Here is a 25,173-nt window from a genome sequence, read left to right on the forward strand (position 1 = left end):
AACATGAATCGAAATACAGAAAGCATCAGAAACATAATGTACAGCTAAACTACAAGAACGAAAGAGTTCTATCTTAAACCTCCCTATAAATTGCTGACTCAGACAAGTAACTAGGTAGATATAATACTAACCTCAGAGAACATAACACAGGAGGCAACCAGCACTCTCTGTCTTCTGGACTCCGAAATAGGCATGTTGAGAATTGGTGAAAGCACGCTGTCGACAAAAAATTGAGTTATGAGTGGGAATCGAATTGGCATAGACAGCGATAGCAGAATAAATATCACAATTACTATTCAAGCATGTTATGAAATTTAGGCAAGTAACATGTTTATGGGTATAAATTTACACCAATATCAAGAAAGATATTTGGTATGTTTGCTTTAAGACGAGTTATTGCAATTAACAAATCATCACATTGCTCTGATAGCATGTTAATATAGAAATTACTTTGGGAAAAAAATTGAAATTTGTTAAAAAGTTGAGAGCTATAGAGTAGTGGTAAGTGTTGGTATGAAATTAGAATATTAGATTGTACGCATGTCTATAAATAGGTATTCCTTGCATAGTATAATCAAAAAGTCTTTTTTTTTTCTTTTTGCTTCAAGCGGTTTTACCATCTGAAACTTTGAGTGATCTCATTCTCACACTAGTAAGTCACCTTAAGGTTCACGTGCAATTCATGGTACCTTAACCAGAAGTCTTGTGAATATGCAAAACCTTTAAAAAAAAAAAAAAAGAGGCACAAAAAGAAGAATGAGGAAAATTGAGTAGCTCAAAAAAGGTCAGCATATTGATACCTCCATAACAATGAGGATCGTGGTTTCCTTGATGGTATACGAGCATTCACGTCTAAAATAGAAAGATTGCTAGTCTGTCTACGAAAACCCTCTGACGTCCCATCTTCTGTGTTTCCATGCCTCATTAGCATCTGATTTCCACCATCATCTTCTTCCCTTAATGAGACAAGCACCATTCGCAGCATGCAAAGAAAAGGCTGGTCACTGTCTAACAATTGATATAGTGCTGCCATGCCTCCCATTCCAGTACCTGATCCTCCTCCGATGCCTAGACCACCACCCAGTCCAGACTCATCTAACAACAGTGCTTCTAACATTGCAACCGATTTCTTTACTAAAGGAAGTTCAATCCAGTTTCCATCAGCATCTTTTTCCAATGAAGAATTCCAAGCTTCCCAACCACTGCCACCACCACCAATATCCGAGGTGTTTGAGGGAAGGCCGACTCCATACCATAATCGGCTCCTGTATTTCCACCCCTCAGCTAAATCTAAGGTACAGCTACCATATGACACAAATGCGCAAGAAACAGATTCATAAGGTTCAGTAGCTGCTGCTGCAGCTAGCCGCTCCATCACAGTTGCAGATATCTGTCCATTAGGATCAGCCATTGACGCAAGAACCTAGTTGAAACCAGCATCAGTAAACTAAGTTCAATGAACAAGAAACCAAAAACAATATAGTAGACTGTTACAAACATTTCAATATGGTCTGTCCAATAAATCTGGCTACAAACAAAATAGAGAGCATTACAAGCACAAGTGAGAATCACACTTGCAGTCTTAACCCAGTTAGAAGAGAGATTGAAGATTTTCCAAAACAATTACATGTAGGTGTAGGTGTAGATGAAAATGCAGCAACCACAGAAGACAGAGGAAACAGAGAACAACTAGAGATGCAGACAAGACCTAGAAGCGGAACAAACTCCAACAGAACTGCCAGGAAAATATGCACATCACAGAGGATAGAAAAAGAAAAGATCTGCAGACTAATATGACCAGATAGTACTTTAAAAAAGAAAAAAAAAAAAAAAGAGGAACAGATAATACTTGAAGAAGAGGAATTCCTAAACTCAAAACATAAGTCTAAAAATACATACATCAAGTGACATTCTTCCAGAGCTATTGGATGATTTATGATCAGCTACAGTGTCAAGAGTGTCTCCACCAACTACACTGGCAGGCTGACTACCTACATGCACAGCATTTGACAGAGGAGTAACAGAACCAGTAGGAACACGTGCAGTCCTGTAAAGTTTGCTCTGCAGTCTCAGATGGTCCTCAACAAGCATTAAGATCACAATGGCATTCTCTACCAAGGCGACAGAAAGTTGAGCCGCATTTTCTGCTCCCAGCTTGGCATCCTTAGCTGACAGCCCTTCAGCTGCCACACCAGCAGCAGCTGCGGCAATAACCTGAGTCTGCAGAAAAAGAAAAGCTGGATGTAGACATTGTTGTAGTTTCACATATGTTAATTTCTCGAGATGTAGAAAAGTTCAGGATGAATTCTATCAGATTATCAGAATATAACAAAAACTTTAATTACAGTGAAGGGGCAAAAAAAAAGTTTGCTATATTTGATAAGGAGCACAGTGACACCAAGCTAACAGACAAGCAACCATATTTATGCTATATTCATAATTTATACTCAAGTGTATAGAGAGCGCAACATGCAAATCCTCTCTTTCCATACAGATACTTCTTAGAATTTTTCTGTAGTTCTCTTTATTGCATGGATAGCAAGTTGGTGCATCATTGATATTATTACTTTGCCTTATCAAACAGAAAACTACTCTGAATTTAACAAAAATCATAACTGGAAGTGAGGCCCTAAAACAATGTTGATTTTGAAATTAAAATAATTTGAAAAGGATCAAGGTGACACCAATGCTCAAGCTAACTACAAAGGCAACGAATTTGGGGAAAACTAAGACTTCAATTACTCCCTCCATCCTAATTCATGTGATTATAAACTATAAAGAAATAAAACTTGGGTCTAACTCAACCCAAGAGCTAGCTCATGAGGGGAGAATTGTCCAACCATACAAGCAGAACAATTACCCCATCCATGGCCGATGTGGGACTTCTGACACATCCACATGTCCAGGCCGGAATTTAGACAATACAACAAGAGAGCCCAACACCGAGTAAACCAATTAATAGGATGGGTTTGGAGATACCATGATAAGAAATGGACCTTGGACCTTGGACCTTAGACCTAACTCAACCTCAAAAGTTAGCTCATGAAGTGAGGATTATCTAAGACCACATAAGGAGACCAATTATCCATCCATCAACAATGTGAGACTTCAGCTAATGATGTTGTTGACTGCATATGTAGCTTAAGAAAGAAACAAACAAACAATTGAGGGGCAGGTATCACAAAGCATTATCAGAATGAGATAAGAATTCCCAGCTGGAATGTGAGGGGGGTAAATGAGTTGAAGAAGAGGATCACCCTGAAATCTCTTATTCAGAGGTGGAAAATTGATATTGTATGTTTACAGGAAACAAAAATTGAAGAATGGTCACCAGGTCTTGTTTGACAAATTTAGGGGAACAGATGGTGCAACTGGGCTGAGCTTAAAGCCTCTGGTACAAGGAGGGCATCATAACAATTTGGGACAAAAGACAGTGGACTTGCTAAGGGATACAACAGGGACTGTTTCCATTCTCTTGTTTATTTGAAAGCTTAAAGGAAGATTTAGGTGGGTCTTTTTAGGGTTTCATTTCTATGATTCACACTCTGCTTTGAAAGAGGAATTGTGAATGAGTTGGTTGCAGCAAAAGGGCTATGGGTGATTGGTGATGACTTCAACATTTGCAGATTTAAAACTGAGAGACTGAATTGTGACGATAGATCAATGAAGGAATTCTCAGATTCAATTGAAGACCTAGGTCTTATGATTTACCATTACATAGGGCTGTATACACATAGTGTGAGTTAGGCCCAAGACCTAATGTAATGAAATGGATCTTGGGCCTTACTCAATCCCAAAGCTAGCTCATACGGAGGAGGATTGTTCAAGTCTTATAAGGAGTTAAGGGATCTCATCCCTCACCGTTGTGGGATTCTTTCCATTCATCACACACACGCCTAAACCCTTTTTTTCGAACCGGACCATGCACATTCATGAACCGGGAGTATATTCACAACTCCCACTATCCTGCACGGTCCGAGGGGCCCCCACATCAGACCCAATAGGCCTGGCTCTGATACCATGTAAAGAAATGGATCTTGGGCATCACTCAACCCCAAGAGGCAAAAGCTAACTTTTGGGTTGAGGTAGGCCCAAGAACCATTTCTTTACATGGCATTAGAGCCAGACCCAATCCGGTGTGGGGCCCAGGTTCCCAGACAGTTGTAGAGGGGTGGAAATACCCCGGTCCATGAATGGAGATGCACCACTGGACAGTGGATCCCCGGATAATTATTGTTCGGATCTGGGCGTGGGGGGTGATGAATGGAAAGAATCCCACATTGGTGAGGGATGAGATCCCTGGACTCCTTGTAAGGCTTGGGCAATCCTCCTCCTTTTTGAGCTAGCTTTTGGGGTGTGAGTTAGGCCCAAAACCTAATTTGACCAAAAAAAAATACTGCAGCAGGTCATTCTGATATCATACTGAAGATAAAAGTCATTAGCAGAAAAGAAAACAAAACAAAAGAATTATGAAGTCACGTTTTCAGCTTTCATCATAGAGACCAGAGCTTGAAGAACAAGGTTACCTGAACTTGCAACTCCCGTGCAGCAAAATCCAGCAAGCTTCCCAACAGCCTTCTTTTGAAAATGGGCAGTGACTCTTCACGTCTTGGGATGTAATGTAAGCAAAATTGAAAACTAATGAGAACACCAAAATTGCCTTTGGATAGAAACATAAGATGCTGTCTTTACAGACCACTTATCATACAAAGCACAAGAAAAATTAAAATGGTGCTTCAGAGGAAAAATATCTCCAGACAGGTTATGTTACCTGATTCAATAACAGCCTAAAAGCACTATCATAGACAGGACAAACACTCTGAAAAAAGTCCAAAAAAGTCTACACATCCAAGTTGTCATCCTCAAGCAGTGGTATCAAGGTCAGGAAGACCTAATGCTTTTTAGCTCATGTGAATTGAAGGAGACAATTGGTTCACAATGTTGTGATGGAATAAGCAGGGTAATGAGTCCAAAAGTACATATCCAATAATGGTGTTCAGCATAAAACTCATGAAACAAGTGGGTCTGAAAGTCACTGATGCGAGGCCAAAAATACATATTTATAATCATTATTTGCCTCACATTTATTATTTATATCTGTCCTTTTTGAGCATTAATTTTATGAATTGTGCTAAATAGTGTATTTTATTTATAGGAGTAAATTGGTGTAAAGTTGAAAAAGTTTGGAGCTAAAACAAATTAAAGATGGAAGGTTGAAGAAGGAAATCAAGCAGACAGCTTAATGGTTTAAATTGAATATTATATTAATACTTATATATGGAAAACATCAGCAGAATTCAAATTGAATTGTTGCATGTTGCCACGTGTCATTCACATGAGGCGAAACAACTCTAAAGCTTGAGGCGGCAGTACTCTTTCACGTGGAAGTCGAATTTCGTTTGATTTTGGAATCACAGTTGGTTTTGGACTCAATTATTCTATTTAGGATTTTCTACATCTATAAATAGTCCATAGAAATAATTATTAGAAAAAAGAGAGAGGAAGATCAATCAGAGGGCATCAAGTAAAAAGTTGTCAATACTGTTAGGGTTCTTTTCTTCTTCTTCTTCTTATTTTCTTAGAGATTAGTAGCTAAAGCCCTTGTTCTGGGGCTGTAGCTACGGATTCAATGTTGATTATTTAAGATTTTCGAATTAATTCTTGGTTGTCATTATAAGTTACTTCTATTTTCTTGTTTTAGTATTTTGTGCTTGATCACCATGAGATAAATATATTGTCTAATCTTAAAATCGAACGAGGAGGGATTAGATAGACCAGAGGATATAGAGAGCTCGGTCCACCCATTAGATTGAGGTGATTAGTGTTCAGGAGTGACGCCCAGACGAACACCTTGCTTGGTTATGAAATAGGATGAAATATAAATGCTCACTAGTTAGTTTATCTATCCCCGCTCAACGATGTAGTTAGATGGCTAACTGGGGTAGGCAGCGAGAGGTGAACCACCCGGACCATACTATCAACCCTATAAACCAATAACTTGACAATTGAAATTCATTCTAAGCCAAAAATATGATACATGAAATCCTATACATGCTGTAGCCCTGGGATTTTCCAACTATTATAAGTAATTTTATTATTTTGTTCTTGCATTCTTCTCTTTTGGATCTCCTAAATAAATAATTAGATCAGTATAATTTAGTAAAAATAGTTAATTGACAAGTCATTTGGGTTCGATAATCTGGTTCTTTTAAGAGCCACTATATTACTTGCGCGACCACGTACACTTGCGTGTGCAATTGGGAGCAACAAGTTTTTCGCGCCGCTGCCGGGGACTTAGAAATTAACTATTCTTCTAGGTTATACCTTTTCTTTTTATTTATTTACTCTTTTTTATTATTATTAGTTTTTTTTTTCTTCCAACAATTATTTTTTTTCTCTTTCTTTAAATAATTTGGTACTCTTATTGATATGGATGATTGGGATAAATCGTGATTGGGTGATGAAAGTCCTTTATGTCATATATGTGGTCATCAATATATTCATTGGAATGGTTGTCCTAAAACTTATTCCCTTCCCCCAAACCCCTATTATGATTCTTCTGTTATTTGTGATGTTGGTAGGGGCTATGAAACAGAGAATACAAAACAAGAGGCGCTTGAATGTACAGACATGTTGGACAAGGTTAATTCAAAAATCACCGGAGAAATACTTGAATGCACAGAAGGGTACAAAGAAATCGTGGAACTACAATATAAGCTTGATGTTCTTCAATCAAAAATTACAATCCAAGCTGAATTAGAAGAGATTGGGGCCTAACAAGGAGAAAGTTACGGAGAAAAAGAGATAGTGAGCCAATATTGGATATATGGACGAATTCAACTTCTAAAGATTGAAGAGTCTATCCGTGATGAAATAACATACTTGGCACCCTACCTGATCGAAAGAAGAGTTAAACTCACACAAGAAATCGATAAATTTGGCTCAGATATTCATGACTTAAAGGCTCACTTGAACAAAAAGATTGAGGCGTCTGAAGCCCAATTATCAATTGTTGTGGATTATGACCAACTAGTAGAGCAAAAAGAGGAATTCCAACCATTCAACTATATTTTATTCCTTAATATCGATGTTGAAAAAGAGTACAAAAGTGAGAATGTTGTAAATAGTGCTGCTTTAGAATTAAGGGAACTTGAATCTCATTCAAAACACTTTTCTATAAAATCTGAACTAATGGATGAGTGTATTGATGATGAACAAGGCCCCTACATTCTAAAGTTTTTTAGTCCACGTAGACAAAACGACATTCCTCACTTAAGGGCCAAGAAGTGCAAGATGCGACATATATTACTTGGTTTCTTTATCTTTATACCACCACCCTTTGAGAGGAGCAGAAAAATTGATGCAAAGTTAGGGGTAAAATTCATAAGTTCAAAGTGGAAAGAAAAGTGATAAATATATTTGTGTTGTGCCGCGACGTTAAATTAGGCGCTTATTGGGAGGCAACCCAATTTATAGTGTAACTTCTTATTTTTTTATTATTATTATTATTTTATTTTTGTGTTGTTTTTACAGGTTTTAAAGAAGTCTGAGTATCCGAAATTTGGAGCTAAGAAGCACGTTTGAACTTTAAGTGTGGGGTGACGACCCTTGATGAAAATAAAGAGAACATGCTACTAGTTAGGCTTAAAGGCCTCAGGGAGTTTTTCTAACCCTTGTTTTTAAATTTTATTTGATGCTTTGGGGACATAGCATCTTTTTAAGTGTGGGGTGGAAGAATAAATTCCTAGTTTTTATTGTTTTATTGAGTCTTATTTTTTTAGGATGGGTTCCTTGGCTTTTGTTTTCGGTTCTTTTCCTAAGGATAGTCCCTTTGAACCGAGTGTCTTTTATTTTTTTAGGAATAATTTTTTTTTAGAGAAAAGAAAAGACCCTTTTGAGTGGTGTAATACTTGCTATTTAGGTCTAAGTTTTTAGCATTACTTTCTTGTGAATGCTTGATAAAAAAAATGTAGACTCTTTGACACCTAAGCTCATGGTTGTGACTTTGTATATAATTTATTTTATTTTGTAGTTTGTTATGATCCTTTCTCTCTTAGAAGTGAAATTGATCCATCTTGATTGATACTTGTGCCATGTGTGGTGAGAATTTGTTTATTCCATGTTTTGCATCTTAGTCTAGAACTTGCACTGCATGTTATTGAAGCGAAATAAAAAGTGTTGCTTTGTTTAGGAGATGATAATAGGCTTTCTTTGATTTGTCTGGTAAATTTTAGCTTTTTCAGATATTATATCACTAGTTAGCCCTTTTGAGCCTGTAGCCTTTTGTTGGTAGCCATATTTTTCCCTTGACTATTTTTGTTGAATCCCTAGTTTTTGCACCTTGCTTCCTTGAGCATTATAGCATAGATTTATTCTAATTATCAATTCTGAAGAAAAAGGATGGTTGAGTGTAAAAGGTGATCAATGATAGCTACAAAGTGTTTAAAAGACCCTCTTTGAAAGAATGCGACATGAAAAAAAAAAAATTCCTTGATGATGGCCCTGGTCCTTCCAAGGACATCGTGCACCTTAACGCATGTAAAATACGTAAGTTGAGGGTGGCTATTATGAAGGAAAACTTTTAAAAAAAAAAAAAAAGATTGAAGCATTCTTGAGATGATGAGAATTACTTGTGAAATAATTGTTGAAGAAAAGGTTGAAAATAAAGAAAAGAAAATATTGGGTGAAAAAGTCTTAAAAGTGCAAAGTGCTCAAGGAAGTGTAAGTCATTATTATATAGTTTTCCTACCCGTCCCCTAGCCTACATTACAACCTGTTAAAGTCCTATTTGGTTCTATTCGAGCATGCTTAATTAGTGGAGATGTACATAATGGGCAAGCATATGGTTCTTTGTGCATACATGTGAATTTTCTTTGTGAGTGTGAGAGTTGTTCTTGATATGAAGTCCTTAATTTATATGCAATCTTTTGAATTGAGTGTGTGAACTATTTCTTCTTGTGAGGGCACTTGTTTCATGATGGATATGTGATTTTATTAACTTTCTTTGATGAGAGTAGGGGAGCAAGTTAAAATTAGATGAGTTTAAAGTCCTTCCTTGAGGTTAGGAGGTTAGAGATTTGTTGTTTATTAGGATGTCTTGCATAACGATTGAGAAGAGTACTTGATGTTTTGAAATTGGTATATGGCCTAATTGTTTGTATTAACCAAAGTGATGACATTCCTAGTATGATTTTTTGAGATGAGCTTTAATGCTTGCTCGAGGACGAGCAAAAGTTTAAGTGTGGGGTGTTGATGTAAGGCCAAAAATACATATTTATAATCATTATTTGCCTCACATTTATTATTTATATCTGTCCTATTTGAGCATTAATTTTATGTATTGTGCTAAATAGTGTATTTTATTTATAGGAGTAAATTGGTGTAAAGTTGAAAAAGTTTGGAGCTAAAACAAATTAAAGATGGAAGGTTGAAGAAGGAAATCAAGCAGACAGCTTAATGGTTTAAATTGAATATTATATTAATACTTATATATGGAAAATATCGGCAGAATTCAAATTGAATTGTTGCATGTTGCCACGTGTCATTCACCTGAGGCGAAACAACTCTAAAGCTTGAGGCGGCGGTACTCTTTCACGTGGAAGTCGAATTTCGTTTGATTTTGGAATCACAGTTGGTTTTGGACTCAATTATTCTATTTAGGATTTTCTACATCTATAAATAGTCCATAGAAATACTTTCTCAAAAAAAAAAAAATAGTCCATAGAAATAATTATTAGAAAAAAGAGAGAGAGGAAGATCAATCAGAGGGCATCAAGTAAAAGGTTGTCAATACTGTTAGGGTTCTTTTCTTCTTCTTCTTCTTATTTTCTTAGAGATTAGTAGCTAAAGCCCTTGTTCTGGGGCTGTAGCTACGGATTCAATGTTGATTATTTAAGATTTTCGAATTAATTCTTGGTTGTCATTATAAGTTACTTCTATTTTCTTGTTTTAGTATTTTGTGCTTGATCACCATGAGATAAATATATTGTCTAATCTTAAAATCGAACGAGGAGGGATTAGATAGACCAGAGGATATAGAGAGCTCGGTCCACCCATTAGATTGAGGTGATTAGTGTTCAGGAGTGACGCCCAGACGAACACCTTGCTTGGTTATGAAATAGGATGAAATATAAATGCTCACTAGTTAGTTTATCTATCCCCGCTCAACGATGTAGTTAGATGGCTAACTGGGGTAGGCAGCGAGAGGTGAACCACCCGGACCATACTATCAACCCTATAAACCAATAACTTGACAATTGAAATTCATTCTAAGCCAAAAATATGATATATGAAATCCTATACATGTTGTAGCCCTGGGATTTTCCAACTATTGTAAGTAATTTTATTATTTTGTTCTTGCATTCTTCTCTTTTGGATCTCCTAAATAAATAATTAGATCAGTATAATTTAGTAAAAATAGTTAATTGACAAGTCCTTTGGGTTCGATAATCTGGTTCTTTTAAGAGCCACTATATTACTTGCGCGACCACGTACACTTGCGTGTCCAATTGGGAGCAACAGTCACCAGGAATATTCAAAGTGACTATCCTTTCCTCTCCCTTATGTTGTTGGTTTCAGCAAAGTGAGGAACTTTTAACCAAAACTCTGATATCATGTGAGAAATAAAGGCACGTGAAGACAATTGACTTATGCTAAGTCATTTTTATATCCAAGTACATAATCATGTTTTCCTGGTGTGAAAGACCAATACGAAGTATAACCATATACACCTTAACTATGTACATTAACTATCTATATTAATCTTATAAGAGGTGCAAAGCCAAAACCCAAAATTTCCATTCTACTTCATTTAAACTGATTGAAAATTGCAATAACCAGGGGAATTATTCATGAAAGTGCATCTAATAACATACTCTAAATTATTCAATACAAAGCAAATTTATACAGAAAAAGGGGGGATGGTCTCACTCTAGTACTCTAATAGTAATATATAGCGCTTCGAAAGAAAAGACCTTTGCCGAGAGGAAAAACACTGCAGCAAAATCAAACACTGGGATCTATTCAACAAACTTGTAAACGCTAGTACCTGATTCTCAGGTCTCCTGTGCTAGAACCACCCACCATGGAAAGCCATTCTGCACAATGAATTGTAGCTTCAATATCCTGTCCAAAAAAAGTATATCAAATGAAATGTTCAATGCAGATATAAAATAGGAGAATGGCCAGTGCAGGTGACAAAACAAAGACCAAAATGCTTTAGAAATACATATATAAATTAGTCGTAACTAGTTACTGATGCTTCCTCAATCCTATCAGGCCAATAAGCAAAAGATATAAAACACCAAAGCAATCTAACACCTGAAAGTCTGAAACAAAAGGAAAATAAGACCGGGAGATGACTCATAACCAAAAATCAGGAGGAGCAGTCGTCAAGTGCTAAGTGATTTGAAAGTAGCCAACTGCATTTGCTCGTTCTGGTGTTGCAAATATAAAGGTTCTTATACATCAATTTATGTGAGTGGAGAGATAATGAGTATAAACCAGTCAAGAACCCATAGGAGGTTTTGGTTTTTCAAGTCTTAACAGGGCAGAAGGCTGTGATAAGCAGGTCATGGTTGACATTTGAGAGGGACTTAGTTGGTGAAAGCCAATAGAGAGTTTTGATCCTTGATATGATACAAAGTCAACAGAATTTAGTTGTTTAGGACAGAGAGTAGCAGAAGATTTTAAATTGCTGCTGTCAAAGAAGGGGAAGGATGAGCACTATAAGATTTCAGGCAAGAGAGGGGACTTGGTCGAAGTAGCCAACCAACATCGTGAAATCCCTATAGAAGGTCCTTGAAAATCAGGTAGTGAAGTTTTAATGAACAGACAGTGATTCTTTTGAATTGTTCAAATTGAGGGGAGCTATCTGCAGAGTGCTAACATTTTCAAGTTATGAGGAAACAGAAATTAATTAGAGAACAAGCACTGAGAAATTCATGAAAGAGGCCACAGTCTCACCTGCACAAAGGAGGAGCTATAGAGAACACTCTAGAGCCCCGGACCACAAGGCTAGCTATCAAAGGGATAACTATGACTCAGAACATTCGGAAACCTGACTAGTGCTCTATCTTCCCACTTCCATTGGCAGATAAGATAAATCCAAAAGATATTGGATCCCTAACTTACACCAAGTTCTCCAGAAGAATGTGAGACACCAACATCTGGTCTTGATGAAACAAGTAACTTCTCTTTGGCCATATATCTATCAAACAAGTCTCTATTTGAGTCCTTCATGCCCACTCCAAGCAACCAAGAATAAAAAAATGTGTGAAGAATCCAGGACTGACATAATCGTTCCAAGACTATCAACATATCCATTCAGCTCTCGTAATAAGATATCTTATTCGTTCAATCATGCTTATTAGTAGTGCTAGCTCACCTCACAGATAGAATCATTCACCCTATTATTCTCCATCTTAATGCATACACTCTGTTAGTTATCATCCTACTGGTGCTACACCTATGTTCTAAATGTTTTGATGTCACATGAGAAAATAAAATGGTTACCAAATTTTACCTGCCATCCATCCTTCTGGCGCATTGAGTGCTCTAACACAATTATTAGGAAGTTGTGTATGAGGTCTTCTATATCCCTCAAGCTTCCTGGGTTAGCAGTCTTACTTGCTCCTGTCTGTCACAGAAAGATCAAAGAATCAAAGTCAGAATTTCTACGTTTCTTTTAGCCTCTGCTGATAATGGAAAAAGCTCACTCTAACCACTACTTCACAGGGAAAAGAAGTATCAGAAGAGACATTTTGTAGTTCCACCTATGAGAATCACGTTTAAGTTAACAAAGCCAAAAAAGGTGTATCAGTGACCACATGGGAAACTATTCCTGTATACAGAATTATAGGTGCATAAACAATGCAAAACGACAGGCAACATGCACAAAAAGTATCAAAGAAGTGAACACATAACATAATCTTTTTGTATCACTCCTTACAGTGACTTCCAATAAGAAAGCAAAGTATTTTTGTGAAACAGTAAAAAAATGCTACCTCATAGTTAGATATCAGGATCTCCAATATCCACTCAGGCCACTCATCCATTTTGGTTAGATTGATTCTGTTTTCCGGGTGACTGCAAGCCATAATCAGAAGATCCTGAAACCAAACAGAAAATTGAAGTGAGAGAGAGACATGAAGAGAATGTTCAAAAAAGACAATATATGAAGGCAATACATTGAGGGGAAGGTGTCATCAAAATAATCCCACCGACCACTCAACAAGTCAAAACATGAATGACAAAAATGTTGCAGGTCTGTAATATCTTACAAACTAAGACCTTCTCCCTCCTACATCAACTTCAAAAAGAAAAAAATTGAATTCTTGGATTCTTGCTCTTGAGCAGGTTTAATTTTGTCTTCCCCCTTCCACCAGGTACAAAAATGACAAACAAGAAAATGAAAGGCAGAAAATTAATCGTGTTGATTTTGTTATGTTCTAGAAAAAATTGAGGGCTACATAGAGTTGTAAAGAAAACAATTTCTCTTGTCTAGCCCTCACATGGACCAGACCCCTTTTATCTCCAATCCTCTTTTCTCACACATTTCAATGCAAATAAGGAACCTCCGAGATAAATTATTACCAGATGCAATTTCAAAGAGGATGATGATAATTAGTAAAAAAAAAATGGCATGATGCTTGGTTGGGGCACATCCCCAAAGATAAGTTCCCCTTTTGTCCAATCTTGCTGTAAATGTAACTACTACCATTGCACAATGAAAGACAAATTATGGATTGGAGCTAAGGTTTAGAAGGAATTGCCATGATTTGGAGGTTGACAGGATATTCTCAATACTAAAGAAGCTGGGAGTCGTTAATGAACAGCCTCCTGAATCCCTACTCCTTGTTATGTATTACAAACAAGAGGCAACTTCAACTGTTAAATCATGCTACAGTTCATCATTAAAAACAAAGTGTCCTACTGAAAACTGGCAATGGAAGATGTTTTGGAAAACAAAGCTTCTCTTCGACAGCTTCAGCCGGATTGCCGTACATAACATTTGCCTGATCCTGCAGATGTCACATGTGTGCTAGGGAGCTTGAAGATGCAAATCATTTATTTTTGCATCGCCCTACTGCAACACAATTATAGAACATGGTAACATTTTTAGCACGAGGTAGGCTATAGCTTCTTCATGAATAAAGCTTAAGTGAGCTGGTCAGGTAGAACAAGCAACATAAATGATTTTTAGCGGTAGTCATCTGTCCTCGTTCTCCTCTTTGAATTTCCCTATTGAGTGGGGATCGGTGTTTGCAAATATGCATTCCCTCGGGCTGGAGAAAAGCAGAGAGATGTTGAAGTGATGTCCAAGTCCAAAGGCAATGCCATCGCAATGCAAGCCCTCGGTTAACAAGCCAACCTCGTCCTCTCGAAAGAACACAACCTTGGCCAGCCTTTTGACTCCTCCCTTGCTGTGCCATTACCAATTGCGGGTAACCCCCGGTCTGGCTGTCCCTGACCTAGAACTATTTAGAAACACAGAACTAGAATGCTTTTTGTGGGGCCTTAAGGAAAATGGTGCTACTTTTCATTATTTGTTTTCTTTGACAACCGAAAAATTCCCTGCAGATTAGCTGGCCCAGCCCAGTTGACGCACAGGTTCATACTTTATGGAGTATGGACATGTCCCTCTACCCTTCTCCCATTCAAATGCCAAACTGTAGTCCTTAACAGGGTTCAAACTAGTGACATACACCTACAACACATCCCATGTTATTCTTCCTTTACCACTGAACCACAGCCCTGTGCATGATGCTACTTTTGGTATATTTTATATATCTTTAATTTATGAACACAAGATTCAAAAGTCTTCTTTAATTTCTTAAACTCCGTGTCAAGTCAAAATACAACAAACAAATTGAAATGAAGAGAGTACTTAGATCCAAAAAACAAGGACTTATTAGCTGACTGTACTGATTCCTCTTCTTGAATTACTTATTGAGAGCTTATTAGTTGACCTTACCGGTTCCTCTATCAAAGCAAAATGTATACAATTAACTATGTAACATTCTTGCCACACGAAATATCCTCAAGAGTGACAGATTCAAGTATCTTGCATCTATAATTCAGGGGAGTGGGGACATCGACGATGATATTACACATCGTATTGGTGCAGTATGGATGAAGTGGAGGCTTGCCTATAGAGTTTTGTGTCATAAAAAGGTACCACCAAAACTCAAGGGTAAGTTATATAGAGTGGTGGTTAGACCGACATTGTTGTATGCCGCAGAGTGTTGGACAGTCAAAAACTCTCATGTCCAGAAGATGCATGTTACGGAGATGAGGATGTTGAGGTGGATGTGTGGCCATATAAAGGGCGATAAGATTAGGAAGGCCTCCGTGGTGGATAAATTGAGGGAAGCGCAATTGAAATGGTTTGGACATGTCAAGAGGAGAGACATAGACGCACCGATGGGAGGTGCGAGAAATTGGTTATAAAGGGTACGAGGAGAGGAAGAGGTAAGTCGAAGAAGTATTGGGGAGAGGTGATAACTAATAAGATAGGATATGATGCAGCTTCAGGTTACCGAGGACATGACCTTAGATAGGAAGGTGTAGAGGACCCATATTAGGATGGCACGTTAGTAGGTAGTGTATGGTTGTCTTGCTTAGGATGGTTGGGGTTTGCCATTTTACAAGTTGTTTTATTGTAGTTCTTGTTTTTTGATAAATAGCAGTGTTTATTCGTGTTTTCAATAATGTCCTAATATGTTGTTTATTGATTATCACACTATTCTATTGTTGTCTTTGCTCCCTTTTGGTAGACTTTGCACCGTTTTCTTGTTGCTTACTATCTTTTCTTCATTGTCGCCTTTTTCTTCACTTGAGCAGTTTATATTTCGAAAACAGTCTTTCTACCTCCACAAGGTAGTGATAAGGTTTGCATACAGTCTACCCTCCCTAGACCTCACTTGTGGGATTTCCCTGGGTATGTTGTATTTTGTTATCATAAATAATTGTGAAACTTATTATCGCAGCCTATACTCGCAACGATCGTTGTTCAGCCAAAAAGAGTCAGAAACAATGTTATATTTGCCTTATTCAACAGAAGTAGTTCCGATATTAAAGTTTGATGTTAAATTTTCTATAATGAACTTAGAACCAACAGATAACCAAACGCTCAATTTTAAATATTCAAGCCAGAACAAACTTTAGAACACCCACCCAATGGTAATGAAGTGCCAAGAGCCTACGACCGCTTCAGTACAAAGAAGATAAGGTGTATAAGTTATTAGGAGAAAAGAGACACGATTCAATACCTGCAATGCTCGGCTTTGGAATGGCTTTGGTGCATATGGAAGTGATCTTAAAAGAATCAATAAAAGTTGGATATGCTCAAACCGATGCCCAGAATCATAGAAGTTCAATCCTTCATCTGTTGACGAGGCATTTATCTACATCAGGAGCAAAAAATCTTCAGCTTTATCTTTGAAAGACTGCCGAGAGCAGAAAACTCAATGGTAAATAGAGTATAGCCCCAAAACTCTGACATCTATAAATAATAAAGTGACTATCTGAATGATTAGTGGAGAGGAAATCCAAAATCCAAACAGTGAGGCATTCAACAAAACTAATCACAAAAAGGATAATATGAGCCCAAAAACAAGATTAGGGAACACCTATATTGATCATGGCATAAACTTTGTCTAGATACCTGAAAACTGGTTATTTCCAATAAAAAAATATTCAACTCATGGTGTTTAGAAAGGTCTAAAACTTATTTTCACATCAATATCACGTGATTAAATACAGATTTATTACTCACGAGGTACACAGCCCTAATATTGCTAAGCAGATTATATTCATATGTTTGCATTTTATCAAATCTTATTCTACTCAATAAACCATAAATTAAGAAAGTTATAGTGGTGACATTAACGGTACAGTACATAAAGTGCTACAAGAAAATTATTCAAAAGGAAAGCTAGTAATATATTCTACTTGTCAAAAAAAAATTACTCTGGCGTAAAAATCTCCAAAAACTAATGAAAGCAAAATCATGATGCCACCTTGTTCCATAAAACACTTGTAGTAAATAAAATAATGCAAGTACCTTATCAAATCTGGGAAAAGAAAACATGGCTTATTTGATAGTCTATACACGGTATAATTTCTCCACGAGATATTCATTAACATCATATTTTATAAAAGGGGAAGCGATCCTCACTGATATCATCATTTGAACAACAAAAGGGACTAATATTATTATGCAGTTTTTTCCATCCAAATGGATGAAAAAGCTGTAGAAGGGATCCTTCTTTACCTTTCTAAGCAAAGCTGAGAAACATATAAACCCTCATATTGATTACAATATAAAACAGTTCCATCACTTAACATACTTGTTCCAGAACTATTAAAACCACCAGAGGCCAGAGAGCTATCTATTAGCACATAGTGCATCATACCAAGATATTGCATTACAGAAATGCATGATGATATGAAGTCTGAGTTGAAACCTGGTTGACTTCCCAGGGAAAACACATAACGGAAGTTTCATTCTAAATGTTTGAGATATTTACGGTTTCCATTCTCTGGATTACATATCTAAACAGGATAGGCAAGAAAAAGGGAAAAGAAAAACAGCAGTAACGATAAAGAGGTATCTAGTTTTTGCACCAATTTATTTCAGATGTAAAGCGAGAAGCTGAAAAGTTCATGTATATGTTTGTAACTATGCATAACATCTTCAAGCAGGGACTCTATGCAATGCACTGAGTAGTTTCTTTCATCTATTTGAGCATCTGTTCCTACGCAAACAGTATACTATCTTTCTATTTCACAGCGAAGAAAGGATTTTTTCCTAGAAACATACTAAGAGGGTTTCACACAGAAAAAAAATAAAGTGGTTGGTTTTCACAAAGAAAAATTATCCAAGGAAATAGAAGAAATGGCAGGAACTGAATGACTAAAGAAGCAGCATATCAAGAGGAAAAGCATATTAATACCGAGGCACCCAATAAAGCTGTGTATACTCTGCCAGTCATGAGCCTATTTGGTGCTGCTTGGAAGGCCTTTTGTAATGCAAAAAGTAGAAGGGAAACCTTATCATCAAACATGGTACCCCCTCCTTCAAGCAACCCCAAAAGGTTGTTTATCACATCTGGGGGAGCATGTGTACCAAATTTCAGATAGCCTGATGAAACTAAAGAACCCAAGAGGTTAATAATTCCAAGAACAATTTCATCACTTTTATCAACATTGTATGCATTATTCCGAGCATTTTCAGCACTTATTGAAAAGCTTATTCCACCCAAGTTTTTTAGAAATGCATTCTCTGGGATAGACTGCATCTTTTCAATAGTAGACCTAGTGGAAATTATGGCGCCAGCACCATTGAAGGACTCAGGTACAGATTCCATTGCATTCAAACCTGTCTCTCTTTCTTTTGTATGTCCTGTTTCACCAACTTCACTACTTCCCATGGGACAATGTGCCTCAGTATCCAGTTCAGCTTCCTGGGCTGATGCAATAGTGGCATTATGATCTACAGTGGATAAATCATCACAATCTCCAATCTTAACTTCGCGCTGCAATAGGACAAGAAGTGTTTCTATACCACCACCAGATAAAAATGCATCAGAAAAGGTTTGAGCCCTGGACATATTTGGCTGTACAACCAACCTGTACATGAGATGTAGCACCCTGGCAACCTGAAATAACAAAAGAATTATGTTAGACTCAAATAAAAAGTAAAGCATATCCATTGGGAAGTATCAATTAGGAAAATGAAGTATCAAGAAAGTTCTCTTTTAAGAATAAGATTTTATTCCCCAGTATACAGAAGGTAGTAAATGCTACTAGTGTGGAGAAGGGAGTGAAGACAACAAAACACCTCTTGTTCACTGTACAGCCATATGTGGGAAGTGTTCCTGAACATTAGTGGAAAATGTCATGCCTTTACTTAAAGAGTTATTTTGCTGTGGGAGTGGATACAGTTAGAAAAGACTAAGACTAGAAGGGTATTTGGAGGATAATACCAGCCTCATCGTATGTGTTTTGAGGAACGAGAAAAAACAGAGATGCTTTGGAGGAAAGATTACAGCTGTACACATAGTAAAGTGCAAAAGGTCTTAAGACTGTATCAAAAGAGCACAAAATATCTTAGTTAGTTGCTAACTGGTGAATTAAGTGTATGTGCATGATGAAAGAATATGACAGATTTCATTAGCTCATTTTTACTTTCTCAGTCAAGTTTTCGGCAGATGTCAAGTATCAAATAACTGGCACAAACTTTATGGAAGAGTACTAAAAAGAGCAAAATTTGAAAATTCAAATTGAGAAGTGTTTCTTAAAAACTACTTTATGCTATTAGAGTTGTTCCTCTTTCTTTTCCAACAACTATGTAAACCAAATTACAATATTTTTAACTCAATTGTACGAAATTTTAGGACATGATACATGCAACAACAACAACATACCCAGTGAAATCCCACAAGTGAGGTCAAGGGAGGGTATAATGTGCGGAGACGTTACCACTACCTCGTGATGGTAGAGAGGATGTTTCAAACGACCCTCGGCTCAAGTGCAACAAATCCCGGTATAAAGAAGAAAGAGACGATAAAGAGAATATAGCAAATAACAAGGATACAGCACAAAAGCCTACCAGAGAGGGAGCCAAAACAACGATAGAATCATGTGATAATCGAAACACCATAAACAACATACTAGGATAGATTATTAAAAACAATAATAAACAATGATAGAAATAAAAAACAAGAACTAAAATAATACAACTAGTACCATCGCAAACACCAGCCACCCTAATAGATAATTGCCTATAATGTGTACCATTATGAATAAGATACTGTGGATACTAAAACAAGTAAGAAAACCAAAAGAACTTATTTGATTAGTCCTTTTGCACTTTTTAAGATAGAAGAATTATGAGCAAATTCAAATATTAGTATCATCGAACAGTGTGAGCGTCTAAAAGTAAAGCTACTGAGATGAGACACTGATAACTAAAAAAAAAGTTAATAATTACGAAACAGGAAGATCACATGCGACAAAAGAATACGGTGTGAAAAAACTGATATGCTTTGAAGAATAAAGATATAACAAAGTAAACAGTTTGAGAAAACTACTAAGAGGGTATTCTTAAGTGACTAAGAAAATATAAATACTTAATATAATAGATTTATATGTCAATCAATGCTCAAAACAAAGACATAATAAACCGTCAAAACTCAACACCAACGAGGAACAGTAGTCTAAGTTTTCTTATAAAGAGCAACAAGGCAGTTATTTAACCTAGAAACTTCCCCCCACTCAGCATACTTATATATGAAAAACTGCACGTTACCTGATTTGGCTGTGGACAATCCACCATGAAACCAAGCAAACAACGGACATCATCTGTAGCTAGCGAAGGAGGTGCAGCCACAACTAGGAGCTCAATAACAACTAAGAGTTCATCAACCAAAGCGTTTACTTCACCCACAGGACGTGTTTCGTCGTTCATAAATGTATCGGTAGAGTCACTTTCACGAATAGTCCAATAACATCTCCTGCAGCCATCTAGAAGCATTTGAATCGCATTGGCATCGCGCATCACAGATGACTCTGTGAAAACCATATCTGCAAGAGAAGAGAGAAGCTTCTTCTGAAGACCATAACTGCATAAGCTCCAAATCTTCAGATCCAGTAGAAGCATACTGAAAAGCTGCACCTTGAGTGAGTGGTCGTGCTTTTGTGATTGGCACAACGAAACAACTGCTGCTACCAGCACCTCATCCCCGACTCCATCACGCTTCGCAACATCAAGGGAAGACAAAGTTTGTAGAAGGTAGTTTAAGATTCTTGACAGGACTTCTGGACCTTTTCTACGGCTCAACTCTTCATTGTTTCCAGGATGTTCAATGGCCTTAGAGATGATTCTGAATATGGGAGCAGCAATAGCAGTTGTCGCTAATGATAAAGAAAGGTCACCTTGCTGAGGTTCCAAGCTATTCTCTTGCACATTACTCACTGCCAAAGGAAGTAAGGACATGGGACCTCCATAGGCCAATGCCCAAAGAGCTTCCGTTGGGCGCATTCTTGTTGCAACATGGACTTGCCCAAGAATCTCTGCAGGTCTTCGAAGCACACCTGAACGATTCAGAATCATTAACAATAAATAGACAACAGTTACATTCTTCAAGCCACATCTAGACTAGACAAAATGAACATGTTAGGTTAAAAAAGAGAAAACTTTGGTTATTTACATGTCTTTGTACCAAATGAAAGAAAGACATAAAGAGGAAGGGCCAGAGAGAAAAAGAGGTATCAGATTCAATTTGTGTACAGAAAACATTTGCCAAGCACTCATTCATCCAAAATAAATATTATGTTTTAACATATGAAATTTGATAAGGTGACATTCAGAATTGCATCAACTATAGCCACACTCTGAAAGTTTGGAAGAGGGTGTTGGAGATGAGGGTGATGAGAGGTGTGGGCTATTTTCGTGAATCAATTCGGATTCATGCTTCATGTTGGGGCGCTCAACTGCAGAAGTCATTCATCTCGTAAGGAGACTAATGGAACAGTATAGAGAGAGGAACGACTTACATGTGGTATTCATCGACCTAGAAAAGGCTTACGACAAAGGTGGTATTCATCGACCTAGAAAAGGCTTACGACAAAGTCCCAAGGGAGGTTATAAGGAGATACTTGGAGGTTAGAGGTGTGCTTGTGGCGTACACTAGGGTGATCAAGGATGTGTATGATGGAGTCAAGACCACAGTAAAAGCAATAGGAAGAGACTCGGAGCACTTCCCAGTTGTGATTGGTTGCACCAGGGATCAACTTTTAGCCTGTTTTTATTTGTCTTGGTGACAGATGAATTGGCATACATATCTAAGTAGAGGTGTCATGGTGTATGTTATCTGCGGATGACGTAGTTTTGATTGACAAGACACGCGGAGGAGTTAAAGATAAACTAAAGGTTTGGAGACAGACCCTAGAGTGTGCAAGTTTAGTGGCATAACGCATGAGGCTGGTGCAGAAATGAGGTGTGAACACAGACCATCCAAAAAAGAGGAAGTTTCAAGTAGCTTGGGTCCATTATCCAAGAAAATGAGGAGATTGGCGATGATGTCACAGATCGAATTGGTGCACATCTTGCTAGAAAAAAAGTTGTTTTCACTTTTTTCACTCAGAATTACTCACAAAAAGTCAAAAACAACTCCAACTTGTATTCAGGGCCAAACACAACTCCAACTTTCAAATATCACTTTTCACTTTGAAAAGAAAAACTACTTTTTTCAAATACGAGACAATTTTCATGGTCAAACACCCCCATAGTTAAATGTAGAAAAACGAGAAAATACATAGGATGGTCTAATTATTAAGTTTATATGATCAATGCTAGCAACTGTAAAGCATCAAGCTTTGTAAACTTGTGATGAAGATCTAGAAAATAATGGACATCATAATTGATATTGATATGTGCTGTAAATGTAACAGAATTGTCAAACCTGCTGAACCAGAAGGAGAAGCATCTGGACAAAAACGGCCACTGAGCAAGCCAGGATGATAGAGGAGATGAAGACATCCTGAGATTTCAGCATCCAGAACAGAACTTTCTTCAGCCAACTTTTGCACGTAGTCATTTGTTGCTAACCATGGTGAGCCAGCTCCATGACCAAAAGAAGGAAGCACATCTCCTCCCCTAGAAGCTAAACGTGCCATTTTTTCTGGCCCAATTGGTTCCTTAAAAATGTATACAGGGCCCATCTCAGCAAACAGAGGGCATTGACGACGACGACGTTGTAAACCAGCCATAGTTGGGGGTGGATTAGTCCCAATACAGCAGAATGCAAGCGGCTTGGATATTCGGGGAAAGTCAAATGGTCGACTCTCATATAATGATCCATCAATATACAGCCTCAGTTCACTATCGGCTTTCCCTATGAGGCCTTGCTTACAAGAGTGTTCAAGACCAATAAAGTACCAACACTGTGGCTTGAACGCGTGAGTGAAATGAAGAGAAGACTTCCTTCCCTTTCCACTACCGCTTTCAACCACCAAAAATTGAGCGTGGAAGTATGCTTCAATCCCTTGATTATCAGCTGACAAGAAGCTGAAGAGCCGTGGCATGTGAGCTGTGCCTTCCCCAGCCAGTGCAGTGGCTGCAGCAGCAGCTGACATCGCAGATGATTTTCCTGACGTGGCAGCTGCAGCGGCAGCAATTGCAGCTGCTGCAGTTGCTGTATTTAGAGTATCAGCAAAGGACTCAATGTAGATCCATGTAGCAAATGAATATCCATTAGTAAAAGGCCAGCGACTCTCCCCTGGACCCAGCAAGCCAGAACTTTCACCATCAAATTCGAAGGTGCATGCTGGACCTCTCGACTCTTTCCCACTCATGGCCTTCTCCAAAGAAAGCAATAAACGAGCCGCCCACTTGGTGGCAAGTGTTTTTGTGACTACTTGAAACCAACCATGCAGATCCCTTACACTAAGAGAATATGCAGCTAAGTGTTGAATGCAAAGGCATAAAGGAGTCCCATCCCATCTTGATGGCTCTGAAGTAGCAAAATCCTGACAAAATATCTTTTCAGCCGAATGCAGCAGGACACGCAACAAACCAGCTGTAGAGCACATTGCTCGGTTTCTAGTGCAAGCACGCAAAATAGCAAGCAAACCTTTAACCATGCGAGACCTAGGTGACATGAGACCTGCAATGTCCCCGACGGAGGGAAGCCAAGGAATGAGTTCACCTGCCACAATGGCAGCTCTAGAGTTCAACATCACGCTTGGCGGATTATTATCCTCATCATCCTCAAAACACTCAACCCCTCCCATGGTGGCAAGAAGTGAATCAACTACCAGAAATGCAATAGAGTCAGCATCATCTCCAGTTCCAAAACTCTCAACACCACTTACAACATTTTTCAGCTTGTCCAATCCTTCAGGCTTTCCCATAATAGCAGAGTCTACTAAATGCAAGAGTTCTGGTTCCACATTTGGCACAACCTGTTTCGTCTTAGGTTTTGGTGGTGATCCAAATGGAGAATATGCATCATCCCCATATGAATACAAAGCAGAATCCATTGAAGAAGAAGACTGTCTATTTTCATCTGTATCCATAAATTGCCTATCAGGATTAGGGCTCAAAATTTCGCTTTCATGGTGCACCTCAATGTCTACATAATCATCCCCAGATGGGATTTTCCCTAAGGAAAATTCAAACTTGTCCTCAATCCCACCTGAAGACCCTCTTAAATTATCAGATCCCGGAGGTAGATTTAAGCCCCCAATAATCTTATCTTGATCTTTCAATGAAACAATGTCAAATAGCTCAGCATCTACCATAGGAGCTGAAGAAGAATCAACCCCTTTCGAGTCTACATTACTATGTACATTATCTACATTATCACCACCCAGTTCAGTCTGGGTATTTTTGGGTTTCTCCTCTTCCATTCTGCAAACCCAAATGCTTAAAAATACAATCTTGGAAATGGAATCATAACTACAACGATTGAATAACTTGAAACATGCACATTTTTTCCCAAAAAAGGCAAAAGATCAAACAAAATGGTAATCGAGATTTTACCTTTTGAGATTGATCCAATATCTGGGATTGAAAGATCAAGAAAATGAAGAATCAAGCGATGGGTGGTGGAATGGAAGCGAAATAGGAGGAAAGTTGAGCCAGCCAAGGTTTCGATTAGTCAAATAAAGAGCCCATTTGCTTTCAACAGCCCATTTGTCTAATTTTCAATATTTTCTTTCTTTTTCCTTTTTTCTATTTTTGGGTTTGGTTACCTAATTACACATTATTTATTTCTTCAATCTTCTTTTTAATGGTCAAAATTTTATTAGCTCATTGAATTTTTCTCATGTACATTTTATATATCAAGTAAATTGAATTAATGACTTAAATCTTTACTAATCAGATTTTTTATTAAATTTAATTAATGTTATTATCTGATAAAAGTAAAAGTAGATAGAAATAATATATATGGACGTGTGATATTTACTAAAACATAATAATTCTTCTTTTTCACAAGGTAAAATATTTTTGTTATTTGTAAGAGTAATTAATTATTATGTTGAATTTCATAGGTTAGATATTTATTATTTATTTTATCTTATCTACGTACCCTTTATTGTGGTTATAATCATGGCAGTATGTACTAACCTATTGATTAAATTAAAATATACAATTTATATAGT

The 25,173-nt window shown here is 37.5% G+C and overlaps 1 protein-coding gene across 2 annotated transcripts in view; it reads right to left on the reverse strand.

Moving 5' to 3' along the window:
- Nucleotides 1-24,698, reverse strand: part of LOC125862735 (BEACH domain-containing protein C2) — a 41,917-nt gene extending 17,219 nt beyond the window's left edge. For both annotated transcript variants that reach the window (XM_049542881.1, XM_049542873.1), the window contains exons 1-11: nt 22,470-24,698; nt 20,315-21,099; nt 17,958-18,662; nt 16,272-16,406; nt 13,005-13,109; nt 12,524-12,637; nt 11,048-11,124; nt 4,527-4,608; nt 1,900-2,220; nt 801-1,423; nt 132-216 (exon numbers count right to left, since the gene is read on the reverse strand). In XM_049542881.1, coding sequence (XP_049398838.1) covers nt 132-216; nt 801-1,423; nt 1,900-2,220; nt 4,527-4,608; nt 11,048-11,124; nt 12,524-12,637; nt 13,005-13,109; nt 16,272-16,406; nt 17,958-18,662; nt 20,315-21,099; nt 22,470-24,417 — 4,980 coding nt within the window. In that variant the 5' untranslated portion in view covers nt 24,418-24,698. The remainder of the gene's footprint in view (nt 1-131; nt 217-800; nt 1,424-1,899; nt 2,221-4,526; nt 4,609-11,047; nt 11,125-12,523; nt 12,638-13,004; nt 13,110-16,271; nt 16,407-17,957; nt 18,663-20,314; nt 21,100-22,469) is intronic.
- Nucleotides 24,699-25,173: the final 475 nt, after the last annotated feature.

This window comes from Solanum stenotomum, chromosome 1 (assembly GCF_019186545.1).
Source record: "Solanum stenotomum isolate F172 chromosome 1, ASM1918654v1, whole genome shotgun sequence".
NCBI lineage: Eukaryota > Viridiplantae > Streptophyta > Magnoliopsida > Solanales > Solanaceae > Solanum > Solanum stenotomum.